The sequence below is a fragment of the Atta colombica genome, unplaced genomic scaffold, assembly GCF_001594045.1.
Source record: "Atta colombica isolate Treedump-2 unplaced genomic scaffold, Acol1.0 scaffold100, whole genome shotgun sequence".
Classification (NCBI taxonomy): domain Eukaryota; kingdom Metazoa; phylum Arthropoda; class Insecta; order Hymenoptera; family Formicidae; genus Atta; species Atta colombica.
Window position 1 is genome coordinate 1593305 of NW_017259185.1, and position 19388 is coordinate 1612692.

The 19388-nt window shown below is 31.4% G+C and overlaps 2 protein-coding genes across 2 annotated transcripts in view; both read right to left on the reverse strand.

Annotated features, from left to right (window-relative positions):
• Nucleotides 1-1008, reverse strand: part of LOC108686888 — a 1646-nt gene extending 638 nt beyond the window's left edge. The window contains exons 1-2 of the mRNA XM_018192393.1: nucleotides 740-1008; nucleotides 209-453 (exon numbers count right to left, since the gene is read on the reverse strand). Coding sequence (XP_018047882.1) covers nucleotides 209-453; nucleotides 740-1008 — 514 coding nt within the window. The remainder of the gene's footprint in view (nucleotides 1-208; nucleotides 454-739) is intronic.
• Nucleotides 1009-4629: 3621 nt separating this feature from the next.
• LOC108684913 (protein cueball) lies at nucleotides 4630-15880 on the reverse strand. The gene is made up of 7 exons (XM_018189460.1): nucleotides 15649-15880; nucleotides 10734-10946; nucleotides 9804-9993; nucleotides 7640-8248; nucleotides 7076-7390; nucleotides 6558-6834; nucleotides 4630-5159 (listed from the first exon to the last, which is right to left on the reverse strand). The coding sequence occupies exons 1-7, from the start codon at nucleotides 15788-15790 to the stop codon at nucleotides 5055-5057; spliced, it is 1851 nt and encodes a 616-aa protein (XP_018044949.1). The 5' UTR covers nucleotides 15791-15880; the 3' UTR covers nucleotides 4630-5054.
• Between the last annotated feature and the right edge of the window lie 3508 nt (nucleotides 15881-19388).

Sequence of the window (19388 nt, forward strand, 5' to 3'; positions counted from 1 at the left end):
CAAATAAGAAACTACTTTATTCATAAAAATATCATTTATCACATTTTTCCTTCATTGATGTTTAATTATTATTTATTGTTTTAACTTTCCTTATTTGTATAATTACAAATAAAATTATAAATAATTAATAAAATTATTTTCTCAAAAATTATATGTTTAACAAGATTACTATACTAAATGTGGAAGAAGCTAAAAAAAGCATATTTACAATTTGAATTTTCGCGACTGTCTACATCCTTCTTTAAGCAGTTTGGATTTTGAGGTCCAGCAGTGCAAACACTTTGCAATGTGAATGGTTCTGAATCCTTCGGCTCGAATACTACATTTGGTGGTAAACCAACAGTTCCGGTAGACAATGGTGCTTTTGGGACATTCTGACCACAAGTTATACCTTCCCAACATTGATTTCTCGCCTTGTCTTTTGTCGATTGACAAACTGCTTTCATATTTTCACTAAAAGATCAAAAGATTTTAATATTTATTCTCTTCGATCTTTTTGTTTTATATTAATCTTCTTTAATTGCTGAGGCAAACTACTTGCTAGTTAACTTCTGAATCTTGAAATAGATTTATTTTAAAAATAAAACTTTTCAAATTTAAAATTTTATTGTCTTCTTTCTAACTCTTAGAAGCAAAAGCCAAGATACGAATTTCATCAAACTACATCTCTCATTATCTACTAAGTTCTGTGTCAAGCTCAATTAATCTCGAGAACAATTGCTGCATAATGCTGAATTACCGAAATTTCTTTTCATCGCGATTACGCTTACAAGCCTTCATATTCTCCCAGCAACGTCTGAGCTGTATGGTCGAACGCGCGCCCCGAGACCCTACTATCAAATTGTACTCCTCGGTGATTCGCGACCACGCCGACTTTCGTTTGCATATGGAGATCGGATCTGACTTCCTATTTTGGACGATCTCGTGCTTGTTTATCAATGATATCAAGATTTTCCGTTCCTCGAAGCTGTATGTCTTGCGAGTGCCTTTCAGAGATGCGGATGCCATTTTACCACGAGTACGAGCGTTCGATTGTTTCTTTTGCTCTCGGAGCTTTCATGGAGCGCTCCCCTTATGTTAATATTAAGCCTAATTCAGATTCGTGGAGCGCTCCCCTTATGTTAATATTAAGCCTAATTCAGATTGGCCTTCGTTAGTATCTACCAACCATACTTCTTGTCAATCTTGTCGAATTCTTGGTTTCGCATCAATTTAAATTTCAAAAAATTTTACACATTCGTCTCAGTATAAATATCTATGTGTTATTGATGAAATGAACAGATACGTCGGGACACAAAAGAATTCTTATTTGGTTAACTAACAAAAAGATAATGCCCTATACAACATAGTGCCTGATATATGTATATCAAATTCTTCAACCTTCTATAAGCAGTTTTGAAAAGGTAAAATGTCTTTTCAAATATCTTTTTAAATGGGATACATTATAGTATTATCCGTGATACAGAATAGTCGAAATGAAAATTCCTTATCAGCTCGGATAAAATTCATGTATAGTCAATCTAAAGATATAATACGTAACCTACAAAAATATAGGATGCCAATTAATCTGGCATTTCAATATTTTTCATAATTGCTCATTTCTTCTGTTTTGTATCTAATATAATTGTTTTTTACACGAAGACGTATATTTAAATTATAATTCAAATCTCTTTATTAGTTTTTACAAAATAAGGTATACATAATAATGACACACCTGCAATAATAAGAGATAATCCATTTTATTTTATTTTAATCTGTATACAATAGCAACCAGCATTAATAACCATTGTAAACGGAGATGCAAAATATGTAATATGTTGCTTTTAAAGTTATATTTAATAATTTAAAAAGAATCTAATAATTTAGTTATGATATAAGTACAATGTAAAACATCAAGTTAAGTACGCAATTTAAAATAAACGCAATAAAAACGCAAGAATTTCTATGCAGAAAATATATAACATTCAAAAGAATAGAGATCGAATATTAAAGATTCAGATAATAGATTAATATTTCTGCATAAATAATTAAACTAAATAAATTTGAGATGTTGCATATAACAAATTTCATCATTTCGAATACATAATTGTACAGAAACATATTGCATATTATACATCATTTTTTATGGCATTTATATTTTTCAGGAATATAACCCTTTCACCATAAATCCACTATCCCATCTCTGGGGATGAGTGTGTGGGAGAGGGCTATCTTCCAATACAATATAGATAGATCGCGCAACTTTCATACATATATATTTTTCCATATTTAAATTGTATATATATGTGTGTGTGTGTGTGTGTGCATGCGTGCGTGCGTGTGTGTGTGTGTGTGTGTGTGTGTGTGTGTGTGTGTGTGTGTGTGTGTGTGTGTAAAAAATATATATATATATAAAGTCAGCAAATGTCGCAAATCTTTAGTACAAAATTATATAGTAGATTTAAAAAGCAAATAAGACAATTTTTCTTTAAGTAACATCTACCGTATACAGGAACAGAAAGCATCGTCATGTACTGTGAATAAACTGTTGTCATAACGACAGGAACATTATTCCGTATCATAAAGAATAATATAAATCCTATAAATAAACAATTAAATGAACAACATAATAATCATTGGTTTGCCATTTTACAACGAAATTAGAATTGAACAACATTTCCATATATATGCTTCCACATAACATAGGCATAGTAAGTAGTTTAATTATGTCTTAAGTTAATATGCGATATAATTTCTGCAAACCAATAATATTGTACTCTGTTTCATGTTATTATTACTAACAAAAGTAACTTTGGTGTACGTAATAGATTGTACGCTTTAAGTAACTACTATATATTATGACTGATTTGCGCAAAAATGTGGGCTAAAAACAAAAATAAAAATTTGCGATCATTCTTTCTCCGTATAAGAATAGAATAATCAAAATAAAATCAATTTTAACGTACAAGTGCGGTGCATTTGTACATTCGCCTCACACATGATTTTATATGTGCGCTGTAATCATCATAATTACATGCGACATAACATAAAAATGGTAGACAAATATTTTTCATTCTCACGACGGAATAAAATTGGAAGAAAGATTTAAAAGTTGGCTCAGCGTTGCATATATCGATACAGAACAAAAGTTTTTGCAGTTAAATAAACGGAGTATTTGTTCTGCAATAAAATAAACGCTACAGGTATCTTCAAACAATACTATAAAAAAACGATTCTGACGATCCTCAAATTAGATGAATTAAAAATCACGGATATCATTGATGTATAAATATTACAAACTTCTGGCAAAGTTTTATACATCTGCAGTGTATTTTTTTATCACTGGGAACATCCGATATTCGAGGATGAGAATCGTTTTTATACATTGTGACTCTTTGAATATTCTTCTAGTTTCATCTAATATACATTTCGTATAATATGTATACGTATATTATATGCATTTGCCAGACAATGCCATATGAATTTTCATATGACTACTATTTACGTCAGTGATAACGTCTTTCTCGAAATGAATTAATCCAACAGCGGTAGAAATTCACATTAAAGGATCATAGACGCGTAAAACACGATCCAACTCGAGCTCATCGTTCGTATATTCATAAATGTTAGATGTATACATATATGTACACGTATAAATATTAGATGTATACATATATATATATACACGTGTATGTTGTACTCACAGTATGATAAAAAATGGTTAGCGGTTGAATATGATTACGGAAATGTATACAAACGAAGTGAATAGATTAAACTGAGAATGAAGTTAAGTAGAGAAGCGTTTTGAATCGAGATATGAAGCTTTTACGATAATATTCCCATCAACGCGATAACTATCAAAGAATGACAAATGGAATTAAATGTTGAATAATGATCTGATGCAATAAAATTACTAATATAATTATGTACCGTAAAGCCATTGACAGATGACTCAGTCAAAAAATGTTATAAGAGAATCACTTATCTCTGCGACGCCATATCACGATCTAAATTTCATTCAGGAATGTACTCAGCGGTACTTTGAGCAATGATTAGAATTATCGCTTAAGGCAACTTTTGCGCATCCCTTGTGACTGCGATATTACTTTTTGCATACATTTGAGTTCTCTTCTAAATGATTTAAGAGAAACGAAAAAAATACAATACGAAACTATAAAGAAGTATTACAAAATTTTTTATATCAGAATTATGTTGCTCAGCAGGTAAATCTATTAGATAGAATAAGAACAAATTTTTTCTAAACTGTATATCTCTTGGCTTGTTTTAAATATCGATATCATATCCTCTCATTTTTTTTTTTTGATAATACAATCTCACGAATTCGAAATTCTGTATATATTTCTGTCAAAAATTGTATATTTTATTAAATTAAAAATTATTATGTTTCTATACTTTAAATATTTTTATATTTATATATTTAAATTTAAAATTTTCTCTCTTCTCTCTCTCTCTCTCTCTCTCTCTCATATTGTTTCAGAAACAAATTCAGAAACAAATTCATATTATTATATAATGTTTGAAAGAAATATGTATATAATAAAATATAATAAAAAAATAATATAATAAAATTAATAATTCATGATATAATTAAAAAAATCATTTATATCTTCAAATTTTATAACATCTCGCGTCTTTATTTAAAACTTTAGTATTGCTTATGCACGAGGGATTGCGATCGGCAGGTTTAGAAAAACGTAAAGTTCAGCTTTATAATTGCTAAAACAAATGTCTAACATCGTTAAATGATAAATTTAATGACTACTAAAGTGAAAAAATGGTTCTAAAACACAGCTCAACGTGTATGATATACTAAAAAATAGGACTTTCTAAAAAGACCTTTGGCTTTCTTTCCCAAGTTGGAGTGAAATCGTCGTCGATATAACGCACTCGTGCGCATTCCATCAACACAGATTTTCAAACTTAACAACAATACTAAAGTTCGCCGCCGTCTTGTATATAAACGCGGAACAGTCCCGCGAATGCGATCTCCGACACGGTGCAGAGCTCGTGCAGAGTTTTCGTCATTTCATGCGACGAGACAAGAGCAGAATGTGCTAGCACGAATTACCTTCCATATCATCCAACAAGAAGTTCTTCTCTTCCTTTTTCACATTATTGCTCTTTGACACACCATTTCGTAATTTCGGTTCGAAACACGGCTGTAAAAAGAAATGAAATTATCCTGTTGACGAATTTAATTGAATTTATTTAAATTTAGAAATAGCTTAGCACGGGGAAGATTTATTTCTCTATGAATCGAATCATATATTTGTAAATAATTGTAAAATGGTTCTTAAAGATCTTTGTAGAAAGTCTTATTCTTACTATAACCGTTGTTTATTTCAAGTAACAAATATACATCGTATTTTTAGAGCTGCGAAAAAAACAAAACTATAACCGTTAATATTATCATACAATTAACACCATACGAAGAATATATAATTCCAATTTAGTCGATTGCTTAATCGGAATTTAACGACAAAACAGATTCAGTCTTAATATAATTCGATCTTTGACACTGTGCACGCAATTGAAATCTACGAGCGACACAGTCGCATTCGTCAAAGAAGATAACATAATTTGACTTTGTCTTCTCTTAAATGTTATAAGATAAGAAATTAATGCCTACATTTTTTCATCGTCGAAGTTAATTATTGTTATAAAATTAAATTAAATAATAATAAGATTATAAAAATATTTTAATGATTTTTTTAATTATGTATAGAATATTAGCAATGATATGATGATTAGCAATGATATTCCTATTCTCTTAATATGAATTTTTAATTAAAACGAAAAAGAAATAAAAGTAATAAAGTAAAAAATTATTGATAAAAAATGGCCATAAAAAATTGCTTACAAAGCCAAGTGAATTACGAATAAATAATAATTAAAATGTCTGTATGTCATATAAATTAATCGACAAGATAATCTCTTGTATTGCATAACCATATATATTTATATAAAAAATTAAATAAAATTATATAATAATAATAAATAATTTAAAAAATTAGTCATGATATGATACTAGCGCAATACTGTTCTGAAAGCCGTTATTTTTAAATGTTGCCAATAAAAAAGTTATTAAATAGCATATAACAATTTCAAATTTCCTTTTTTTTTAAGCAGAGATACGCTTAAAAAAGCAAAATACACCAAGTATGTAAAAATAAATACGTATTTTTTGGTAGAATTAACTCAAAAATTCGTGCTCATAACTCATAATATACAAACTAATTTGATACTTTCCTCAAGAACTAACAATATAAAAAGCTAAAAGTAAAAGTAGTAACTCTTAATCAGATTCGAAGTTAAACATAGAATTTGAATCGCGTGCTTTAATCGAGCCAAATATACTATCTTCTCTAATGACTTATCGTAATTACAGAAGTGTGATAATCGCAATTGCGAAGAATCACAATTTTGCATTCGTAGCAAAGTGCGAAACGCGAGGAGAATGGACGAAATTCGATCTTAAGTTTCTTTAGTATCAGCAATGCTGACACGATGCTTGTTATCAATTACATGGGGCGTTATTTAGAAGACATATCACTCACAGTCTCGCAGATATTCATGTTGCAGCAATTCTCTATGGTAATTTCGCACTGATTGTCCGGTATCTGCGGTCGGGATGTGAGCGGCGTAACGCCTTTACTGACCACATAGTGCCTCTTGATTCGTGGTCGCCTCCGTAATTTATTTATATAATAACTAAGTACGGCGATCATTAAAAGAAATAGAATGGTGAAGGCTATGAATATTGGTAACAGAATGCCGTTCTGAAAACTGTTGGTAAGTGTAATTCTTTCGGCCGTTTGATTGAAATTTGTACACCTGTTGATATATAATGAGATATTAATAGACTGCATTTATATATACATACCGATTTAAAAATCATGTATTTTTTCTGAATCTTGTTAAATGAATATAAAAATCTCTTATTAAAAATATTAATATTTTTTAGCGTAATTGTAATCTTTAAGCTTTCAATTATTTTTCTATGTTATTAAATAATATTAGAAACAAAATTATAAAATATAAAATGAGATATCCATTTTTAAGAACATGCACATACCTGCACGATGTAACGCTGATGCTGGATAATCCGATGTGATCGCTCGCGCAATAAATCGCGCAGATCTCCTTAATGTCGTTCGGTTCTTCGCACCGAATCCCTTTAGAATATTTACAGCTACAAAATGGTCTTCCATCTTGGACGGAACACTCGCCGTCGTAAAGGCAGTAACCATTGCAAACACTTGTCTCGCAGCGATTACCGCTAAATGTGCTCGTGCATATGCATTCAGGAAGTCCGCGATGATTTATAATACATTTACCATGGAGGCAGTAATTGTGACAGAGAAATATTTCGCAAAAGGATCCAGTAAATCTGTGAGAAGAGAGATTAGGCGAATTTTAAATTGCTTATCAAACATGGAAATATATATGTGTATATATAATTTAATGGATCATCACTTATTTGTAAAATTTTTTTTATCCAATTACATATATAAATTTATATTAAAAATTTATGTTAAAAATTTATATTATTTGTATAAAAAAATTATTAATATAAATATAAATATTTCATAAATATATTAATATCAATAACATCATTTAACTGTCTACTTATACTCACCCTTCTTTGCATCGGCATGTATTAGTAGTTTTGTTCAGATGACCATATAGGCAGTATTTGGAGCTCTCGGTGGTCAAGTCCGATTCCTCCGTGCTGGTAGTTAAATTATTGAACGTCTCGGACACCGGTCGTAAAGCGGGTATTAACAGGTTCGGTTTCTTCTCTTTCGATAGAATCTTCACGCAATCGATTTGACCGATGTTGTCACGCGTCACTATTCCGGCCGGATCAGCGTCCCTTTTGGAGAAGTACGATTTGAACTTGGACGGGGAATCTCCAGCCTTGGTGTTTTTCGGTATGGTCCAGATCGCTCTGTATACCCAATCGGACCAGTATATCAATTCGTTATCCACAGCCAAATAAACCGGCTGCTGATTCTGTTTATGGACCAACAATTCTCGTTGGCTGCCGTCCAAGTTGCTACGCTCGATCTTGAAGTGGATCCCCTCGACATCATCGATCCAGTACAGCTTCTGTTCTGCATGGTCAATTGCCACCGCCAAGGGCTCATACAGATTCTCTTTGATGACAATCATCCGATTGCTCCCATCAAGATTAGAACATTCGATACTGGGATTTGAGGAGTTACTGTTCGACCAGTATATACGACTGAAGAAAAAATTTATCATTATTTTCAATGTTCTATCATTTTTCTTCTTTAATTCGATGGAAGTAAATCATTTAATAAATTTATTTCATATTAAGGCTCCTGAGTAGTCGCTTCAGCCATATTGAATCGTGACGACAGTCAGTAAATTGTCGTAAAAGATACGTAAAGTGAGTTTACTAGTTTTTACTTTAATGCGCATGCATAGCTTATTTTCACTTCACGAATCTTTTTTGATTTTTTACTGACTGTCAGGAAAGATAAGGGAGAATCTTCGTCCATTTTTACAAATATTTTAAAGCGATCTCAACATTTTGTTTTATCTAAATTCTTTTTATCTACAAATGGTATATAAGAAAAATCAACGTCATTTCTCGCTTACGACGTCACAATTCAATATGATTGAAATGAGTACTAAGGAGCTTTAATTCTTTGCCAGATAAATTAGACTTTGAAAGCACAGTCAATATTTTGATTGTGAATTTTGATAGATAAATTTAAATGTATAAAAAATATAAGTAAAGCAAAATTCGATTTCTATCAGTAAAAATTAGTCTATAATTCTATAGTAAAAAATGTTAAAGCTTTTACAAATATGCAAGAATTTTTTCAGATTTTTATATCTCAAATAAATCTACACTGAAGCTCAAAGACTCAAGTGCTGACGGAAGGTGCAAAATTTCATATAACTATATTTATAAATAAATTTGTCTTTCAACATAAATTCTTAAAGATATAAAATAAAGTTTTTATAATGTTTAAACTAGAATAGAATAAGATAAAATGACGTCTCTTGTAATCTTTTTATGTATGATGTAGAATATAATAAAATATTTTATTATATAAAAAATTTCTTTGATGAAGCAAAATGAACAAATAATCGGAAAATTCCAACGAAAATAACGCCTTTTCTTCATCACTTTTTGCAGCTGCACTTTTATTTTTTTATTATAAAGCATGACAATTCGCTGACAATGCAAGATCGATGAATGTATTGGGAAGTGCCAGTCTATATGAGATCTCGTCTCGCACTTTACTTTTTTCATGCTGTTTTAATATTATGCATAATTATTAATATCTATTTTTATTTTATGCTATATTGTTTTATTTATGTCCAATCATCAATATTAGAGATTCTCTAATCAGAATAACGTCTCCAATTTTTGCGGTCATTTTTCAACTAATAGATAATACATACTATCATACATTTTTGCTGAAAAATGGCATCACCTTAATCTTGACGTTATTTCGTGAGTCTAATTAGAAGATGTCTGATCAATATTACTAAAATAATTTCCAAATTATATATAATATTTCAGATATAATAAAATTAATAAAATTTTCTTTACTAAATTTAATTTCTTCTCTAGTAAACTTTATTAAAAATTGATATAGCTTTAATGATCTTTTAATGTATTTTCAGGATTTTTATTTATATACTGCTATTGTGAATGCTTTATGACTTCCATTGATGACTATTGGCATTTCTCGATTCTATAAACGGATCAGGAAAAAGAGGACTGATCCCTGTGACGTAGGACATTGTAAATGGCGCACCTGTTACACACGTCGAGGGCGATGCCACGTGGGCTGTTCCCGGTGAGATTGTGCAAAACGACAGGAACGCCCGGTTCACCGTTCTCCGATACGTGCATCTTCGCAATAATTTCCTTCAAGGCGTCAGCCCAGAACAGAGTGCGCGACAGCGTGTCGAAAACGATGTCGACGACATGCATTCCGTTTTCTTCTACGCACATGGAATTAAATGTAACAGCGACATAAAGACATCTCACAGATCGTATTTACATTTCAACACGCATTTGTTTAGAATTCTTTTCGGATCAGAGATTTCCAAAGAGAAAGATACACACAAGTATTTTTCAAAATATTAATTTATGTGGTATCTTCGTTATAATATTTAAAAGGAGACATTTCTGTAAAAGAAATAGAAAATAAAAGATGTCCATCATCAATGACACTGGTCGCAAAAAATCCAAAGAATCTTTTTCGATTTATTATTATGTCTGAGTAAATGACTTTTCATTAATAAAACCGGTTTAGTTGGATTGTGCAAATATATAAAAAGCACGTGGCAAATTCCACAGAATTTCTTACGCGTCTTAAAAATTCGCCTTATTAAGCGGAAGCGATTTCATTGTGTGAACGTAGACTATAAGAACTGCGTTCGCGTGAATTTTGATACCTTCTCGTATTATAATGAACTTCGGTAAAGATAAAACTTAAGTTAATCACTAAACAAGAAAATTTCTCAAATATAGAATATTCCACAAATATTAGAATCAATCTTATATAAATAACATTAGGAAAACTATTTAATGACTTACATTTTTTTATTTCAATCTAGTCATCTCAAAGAGTGAGCTAAAAATGGAAATTCTGAATCTTTTTGATTTTTAAAATATTCATTATTTTCGAATTTGACCTCGTTATGGTAAATAAAGGAGTTAATTAGCGCTCTGTACTTACTTTTCAATAGGGGCGTTGACGTAAAATTCCTCTCCGTGAGGTCGTTGCTGAATATAGACACGTTGTTCTTTACGTCAGACAAATACATCGTTCGAGTAGTATCATCGTATGTTACTCCAGTCAGGGCAATGGCTTCTTTGATGCTAGCATGGCCCATACGAGTACTGTTACGCGCGTAAAAGTCGATTTCGTTACCGATCACCACGGCCAAGTCTGCAGGAAGAAGAATCCATTAGAATATGATCTCAAGTAAGATGAATTAACCGAATAAAATCAGTAAGGCTTTCGAGAATAAGCTTTATAATGCAAAATAAAATTTTAACTTTAAATAATTCTCTATTTAATCAGATAGTATCCATAAATTAAAAAGAAATGACTAAAAAAAAATTATTTTCATGCTTTTACAGTGCAAGTGAAATGCAGAAAAAATGTCATCGCAATTTAATCTAGTCAAAGTAACCGCTATTGAACATTTATCATTCGATTAATCAGAAAGTAATTGATATCATTATTCGTCATTATGATTGCGTAATCATTACGTCAGATGGATCTTGTGGAACACTCGAGATTTTATCAACGATAAAATTGTATCGAGAAAAAAAGTTTCTAATTTCAATGATGATATTTTCGCGTCATGTGCGAGGAACTACGATCGCACGTCGCGCGTCACTTGAGAATCTGTTGCATTTTCCTTGCGAAACATTTATGATGCGGTTTATTTATATCAAAAATGTTCTTTTCTTTTTAAAATAAATTTCATTTTTGTTACACACAGAACTACTTTGGTTTGTATGTCTAATATGCATTTCAAACTTGATAATAAAATAAAATATTTACAAAGTAAAAGGTTCGATACGCATATAGTATGCACAATTACAACCGCTGGACACGATGGAATTATTGAATAAGTAAACGACAAAAAATGCTAAGAATGTCAAAATGACGGAAGTAAAGTAACAGAGAGAGAAGTGATCAACGGCTTCTTAAATATTGCATTATTTACTTCATATACGTAAGCATGAATATCGATAAGATATCGTAACTGCTTCTTTTTGTTTGGACAAAAATATTTGTTACAAAGTTACTATAAGTTGTTTGTTAATACGTAAGCTACCATAAGAAAAATACTTCGAGATTACAATAGACGCAAGTGTCGATCACGTGAAAATTTCGAATGGGAAATATTCTAATCAACTTGATCAACAAGAATTATCGCGCATCAATGTAAATATGACCGAGTGACTTAGGTTCATTCGAGTTTTAGATAAATTATCTCGTTTCTTTTTATCGTTTTCCTTGAGGGCAAATCGGACAGAAACTAATATGATTACTGTAGTCGATTATCATGAGAGAACATTCTAGCGATAGCTGTTCCAGCGATAGCTGTTCTAGCAATCTCTCTAATCTACACTAAAAAAAAAAGATTGGTTGCAATCATAAAAATGCTATATATTTTACTATCTAAATAATTGCACAAATCTTTTCTTTCAGTTTAGTATTGAATTTAGATCCCCCCATATTCTGTAACTCTTAATAACAGTGTCGCTAATATAACGACACCAATACTCGAATTACAGTATAAAAGTCTTATGTCCGTTTCTATTAATATATAATTTAATTTTAATCTTGGTTCATCCTTTTCTAGTTTCAAAAATTAAAGAAAGATGAAGAGTAAATTGAACCATGCAAGATTAAAGTTAATCTACATTGATAAAAACGAGTATTAAATACTAAAATTATATAGATAGAGTTTTAATAGATAAAAATTTATCATCATTTGAATATTCAATGAAATGATATGTTCAACATTGCAAACGGCGCAATTTATTAAATGCTATTCTCTTCTTATAATTAAAATAAAGAGAAAATTTTGAAGAAAGAAATAAGATCAGTATGGAAAGCATAACTTAACAACAATAAAAGAGTTTTATTTCTCTTATTACTATTTCTGTTTTTGATTTCTCAATCTCTTCAGACTTTCTATAACGTATTCATTATCGTTTATATATGCAAAATTAATAAATCGGTCCGATTAAAAGCTACTGCGAGCTACATATTTGTTTTTTCTCCTTTGCGTCAATTCGTTATGCATGAAATACCGTAAACATCGCGTTCGATCTTTATTATTTAGTTTTATTTCGACAATGTCATATATTTGTCAGATACAATGTAACGTTCATTGATCGTATTTGGCATAAAAATACTATTCTATTATCCGAATTATTTATTTATAAATAAAGTGAAAATTGATGCTAAGAGTTGTATATTTAGGACAAAAATTAAGAAAATCTGCGTTCTAAATAATATTGACAGACAAGGATGAAATTCCGCTGCGGAATAACGATATTGTAAGTATTTCTCGAACTGTCGTTCATTGATGGTTTTTGAAAAATTTCGTGAAAAACGAAAATTTGTATTTCCCGCAATTCGCGAACTATTAAGAAACACGTGCGAACGAATGAAAAAACAAATCAAAAACACATCTCTGAATGAAAAAACAAATTTGTGTAAATTAGTTTCGTGCTTTGTAACATTTCATTTACACATCGCAGTTCGTTTCGTTATCAGACTTTGCGCATACGCGCAATTTTTTCATATGATAAAGCAAATGTGTAATTTAACACATGCATTAAAATCTCGATCATCGAGTGGAAAAAGATTTCGTTTTATTCGGCGGCAAGCAAGATGGTTATCATTAGCATTTTTTGTTCAAATAAAAAAAAAATATTCGCCGAGATAATATTACATCATTACTCAAAGCAATCCAAAAGGTGCATATCAACTGAAGTAATTGTGCGATTTTTTTCAAGACTAATTAATCTTCAAGATCATAAAATGCGTACTGGATTTTATTTATAACTTTCCGCTCAATAAGTTAAAAAATATATATTCTTAAGACTTAAGAAACGACCATATATATGAATACATCAAATACAGCAGAGAACGCTAACAAAATTAGATATTTCAAATAATACAATATATATTCTTTATTAAATCAATTTATTTCAGATTGATTTAATGAAGAATATATATTGTATTATTCGAAACATCTAACTATGACCGTGTTATTTTCTATCGCATTTGATGTAAAAAATATATATTAATAATCGTATGACACATATATATATATATATAGAGAGAGAGAGAGAGAGAGAGAGAGAGAGAGAGACTAGTCAAAGAGAAATTTCTAATAATATGTAAATAATTGCATTTCTTGAAAGAAATGAATTTTCCTTGATTATATAATATTATTATTTATATTATCGTGCTCCACACTTTGATCTCTGACTACTAACTTTCCCAAAGAGTGTCAACGTCACCACTCAAGCAAATATTGCGTATCGATTATGTTCCCGATTATCCGACGCGTATTAACAACTCGCCGAGATGAGAATGAACTCTTGAACTCGAATTTTTAGCGATCTTGATTGATTTCTATTGTACAAGCTCTCTCTTTCTTTCCTCTTTCTGTTTCTCTCTAGTCTTGGCTTTAGGAACCAGGAATCAGATTAAGATAGTAACTGGCTTTTTATTTCCTGTTACACCGTGAACAAAATAAGGTTGCACAAGGTCTTGTCCGCTAAATAACATGATCCGTGGAAACGCGTCCGAGCCCGAACAATAAGAGTTCCGTTTTTTTTTGTGATTAAACTAATGTACACTTTTCGTTTTAAAGGGAAATAAATATCTTTTTAATATTTGACAGAAGTGAGACAGAAAAGTCTAGTTCAGTGTAGTAAAACTGAAGAACGATTTCACTGATCTAAAAATTTACGTATCTAAAAATTTAGCTAGATACAGATCTAATAATAATTTTGTTGGATCATCAAAATAATTATATAAGACGCTCAAATTGATTGTTAGAAATGTCAGAACTTTTTGCATTAGTATTTATCGTGCTTGAAATTTTTACATAATTATTTTTATAGTCTAACAAAATTATTTTCAAGTCTGTATTTTCATCTGCAAGCTGAACTTAAACTTTTAAACGCTTGAACAAAATCATTTTTTTTTTATAAAAAGAAAATTTAAGAAGAAAAAGAGGATAATTGGTACAGAAATGTCGTACTTGATATTTTTACGTAACTGTTTAATGATCCAACAAAATTATTTTCAAATCTGAATCAAGCTGGATCTTTAAATAATACTTCAGCAAAATCGTTCATTCCATACACAAAAATTAATTTAAGAAGAAAAATAAGATGATCGCTAGAAAAAAATGTTAAAACTTTTTACATTAATACTCATCGTGTAATTATTTAATGATGCAACAAAATAATTTTCAAATATGTATCAAGAACTTTTAAAATATTTTAACAAAACTGTTCTTCTCGTGTAAAGAAAACCAAATCTAAAAGAAAAAGGAGTAACTGCCTCGGTGCCTAAAATTCCATTAGGTACCCCTATTGACTCCCATGACCCCGTCTCTCGTTTTCCATTGACGTTCGCGTGTATGGGTGCGCGATCATTCTGGTAGCGCGCTGACATTCGTTACGTAAAACAGATGTAAGGACGAGCGTGGGCGACCGATCGCATGGCACCTGGTGATAGGCGATAGGTCAACGTGGACGCATATCGCTGATCACTATCGCGTTTCATTCAACTTTTGCGCGTTCATCGCTTTCGCGCGTAAAGAGCATTGCCGAGTACAAAAGTGGCGTACGTGACGGGCTGCTGCGGGTGAATGGAGTCGGCACTCGTGCACCAATACGAGCGCGCGCGTATACACGTACGGATGCACGAACATGGGCCGGCCACTGGTGTGCGATGCCCACCGATACTCGATTCCCGTGATTCTGTCGAACCCCCCGGTATTTGATCGGCTGTTACCAGCCTATGTCATTAGGGATGATCGCGACTGATCGTCCCCACATTACCTGTCACACGTCCGTTAATGTCTCTCTCATAAACTTACCCCAGGATCGGGCGTACGTTGTAACCACGAGGTTGCATAGCAGGCAAAGCGTGCTCAATAAGAAAGATCGCGTCTTAACGGAGATCATGACTGGCAGTTGTTCGGCATTCGCATGGACAGACCGTGGTGTGACGAGGAGCATGAACAAGCGACACGGACTCACGTATCCCTCTCTTTCTATCTTCGGTAAATATATGTGCCAAGAAATGTCAAGCACGTCCTCACACCGTAGCGGCTGTGCGCGAACTGAGGCCAGGCAATCAAGTTGCGTCGTCTGCGCGCTCCGCTTCGACTTCCGAGGCGCCGCGCCGCGCCGCATCGCACTGTAGACGCCAACGAACGGCATTTAGTCCCAAAGAACAGTGTCATTTCAAATTCATTGCTTCGTTCGTTTTTTCTGCTCTTATCAACTTGAGCAGTTTTAATAGTTTAATATTATAAGTACACGATATTTATTTGAACTTTAATTGTTATAATAATATAAAGTTTACGCGCTCCGATAAAGTATTTTTACTAAGCCGAAGATACAATTGATAAACATAGGCAATAGATTGAAATCTGTTATTCCCTATTTTTGTTACATGCTCTTTCAATTGTGCACCAGGCTTTAATGGATCAATATAACAAATTTTGAAAGTGTGAATTTTTATTCAAGATCTTTTTGTTTTTGAGAAACAAAGTTTTCCAGTCAACATGTCAATATTTTGAATTATTAGACTTTGATAATATTAATTTTGGTATAATTGATTATAAAAGAATAACAAATGTTTTCTTTTTTTTTGTTTTTTTTCTGTAAGCAAATAAAAAAATGACATTTTTTTTAGTTATTACAGCAAAATGAACGATATTTTGATTCTAACTTCTTAAGAAACATTAAACGAAAATGTCTGTTTGTTTTTTTTCTCTTCTTTTTATATCAAAAATGTTTTATTATGAACTTTTTATTAGTTTATTATTTTTCTGCAGTTAATTTATTGTCAAAAGAATCGGCCGTGTTATAATATGCTCTTTAACTGCTGTGAATCGAGTGAATTGTTCGCGACGGATCGCAGGTCACTCTATTAATTTCTTCATAAGGTCAAGCATTTTAATCGCTAATTGGTACACGCCTCGATTTATTAAACTAGATTAATATATCCACGTATTATGCGCATAATATGCCATATTATTTTAATTTATTATTTTCTATATTTATCTCGATTTTCAGAAAGGTTCAGGTTTATTGCATGCTCTTTTATTATTATTAATGCTCATTATTATTAATGCTCTTTTGCGCATCAAACATAAATTTTTTAACATGTTTCTCTGTAAGGATCTATCCAGACAAATTTGTATAATAGCATAAAGAAAATTGTACAATTTCATGTGCGTCTTTATAATAGAAATATGATTGAATGATTTTCTTTTCATACGTTTATGCAAGTTTGTCAGGATAAATCTTTAGCGAGCTTCTCTTTCAGCAAGTCACGGACTAACTCATACGCAAAATAGAATTGCAGGAAAATAAATTAAAGCAGTAATCAAATTATGTAATATCCGTAACAGACACTTAAATGAAGGATTTGCGAGAAGTCTAATCGCACAAGAGAACGTCATTATAGTACGACTGCTTGTATACATCGTCTTAGGTTCTATCAATCAACCGTTCTATTTTCTACGACGCGCAACTCGGAGCGGATATTAGAGATGAATTCGAAATTGGGTGCACGATCGATCATTACGTCACTGCCTCTACTACAATCGCGTACCTCGACTCGTGGCCGGCACGCGCCAATTTTGCTCTCGCGCTTCCATTTAAATGCGCCGAGTCTTTACCTTCGGCTTTCGGCCATTCAAGAACGAACGCTTTAATCATGGACTACATGACTTAAAAAGAAAAGAGACAGGTCTTTTGCTCGATTTTTTTAAACTCGAAGAGATGTTCTTACTTGCATTTGATCGAGGATGTAAAATACTCTTTCTATTGCGAAAAACTGAATAACGCAATGTGACAAATTGACTACTATATATTTATTGTTAGATCACGAAGATAATTACGCAGATTGCAGCAACGTTCTGTTTAATAAAACATTTCTTTAATCTGTTTTTCGAAAGTATTAATTATTTGAATTTTCGAAACACATGATATTGTATCTCGCCTATTTTTATTAACTTGTAGTTTTTCAAAAATTAACAGATAATTAATTTAAAAAATTTACAGATAATTAATTTAATTATATAATAAAGTGAATACTGTGTTAAATTAATAACTGTGTTAAATTAATTAATATCATAAATTAATATCACATTTTTTATTTTTTGTAGACAATGTTGTTCATACAATAATAACATTATAATTGAAATCCAATAATTAATTTTCACAACATTACGTTACATTTTCACAGCATTACATCACACGAAATTTTAAGTTTTAAGTCGTTACAATTCACAGCTGATAAACAATTTTTATCACAGCCCGCTATATTATCGACGCAAGGTTAACATTTTATGCTCCATTCTTTCCATTTTATAAATATTAAAAAAGAAAAGAATACGTTAAAAATAAAAATATTAGATATATAATCGATTAAACACTTATAAAAATTAGAAATGATAAAAATTCTGTTTAAAAAATGTCTATAGTCAATAATTAAAAATTTTACATATTTATAAGTGATGTTACATTTATATTTTATTTTATATGTTCTCAATTTCTTATAAAATTTCAGAATTAACTCATTAAATATATACTTAATTTCATAACAAGACTATACATATTTCTATATAATTTTGTTATTATATTTTAGAAATAACTCTTATAAAAAACGTTATATTAAAAGGTTTATATTAAAAGAATTTTTTATATAAGAGAGAAATACTTAAAAATAAATAAGATAAACGATATCGAATCTTATTAGATTATAATGTGCCAACGTTACATAAAATATAAATGATAATGTGAATCGAGAGAAAGTTGGAAAATGAAAGTCGTCGGCGGGAATATCGTTCAGTTCAAACGATACCTCGGAAATGTAATGTGTTGATGACAAATATATCCCGGAAATAAATCGCACAGCGAGTAATCACAGTGCAAATTATAAATTTCTAAACAAGAAATAAATTAGGATCGCAACCAAGTCGCCATAAAATATCTCACTATTCAATCATTTGATTTCAAATCAAATAAAACTTCGCACCCAAAAAATAAAACTTGCAACTTGTATTTTTTTAATCTCTTCGCTTTTTTTCAATTTACAATTAGTTAAATAATTACATTCTTCTTGAAAATATATATATATTATGATTTATGACTCTGACTCATGAGACGTTCCAAAATGTTTCTCTCTCTTCAAGGAAGTAGTCAAAAATTAGTGAATCACAATCATGATTTTTTTTCATTCACATCACTATCTAGAAGAAGGTAAGAGACGGCGCGAATGATTTTAGACTTTGCTCGAGAAATAAAAGAATTTAGAAGAACTTGTAGTCTTATTTATGGAGCAATTCGATCGACGCTGTTCATTCGCTCGAGATATCAGGTCAACGCCGATGGTGAACGCGAGGAAACGCTGGTCAATGGAAAAGAGTGCGGGAACGGCCCGGAGCGACAACGCCGAATACTAAGCAAGGTAGCAGACAAGCAGACAGCCAGGCAGGCAGGAGGCGGCGTATATTATTGATCAATAAAAGCGGCTGGTATGAGCGCCCGTGCCGGTGGCGGTGGCGGCGGCGGTGGTGACGGCGGTGGCGACGACGGTGGT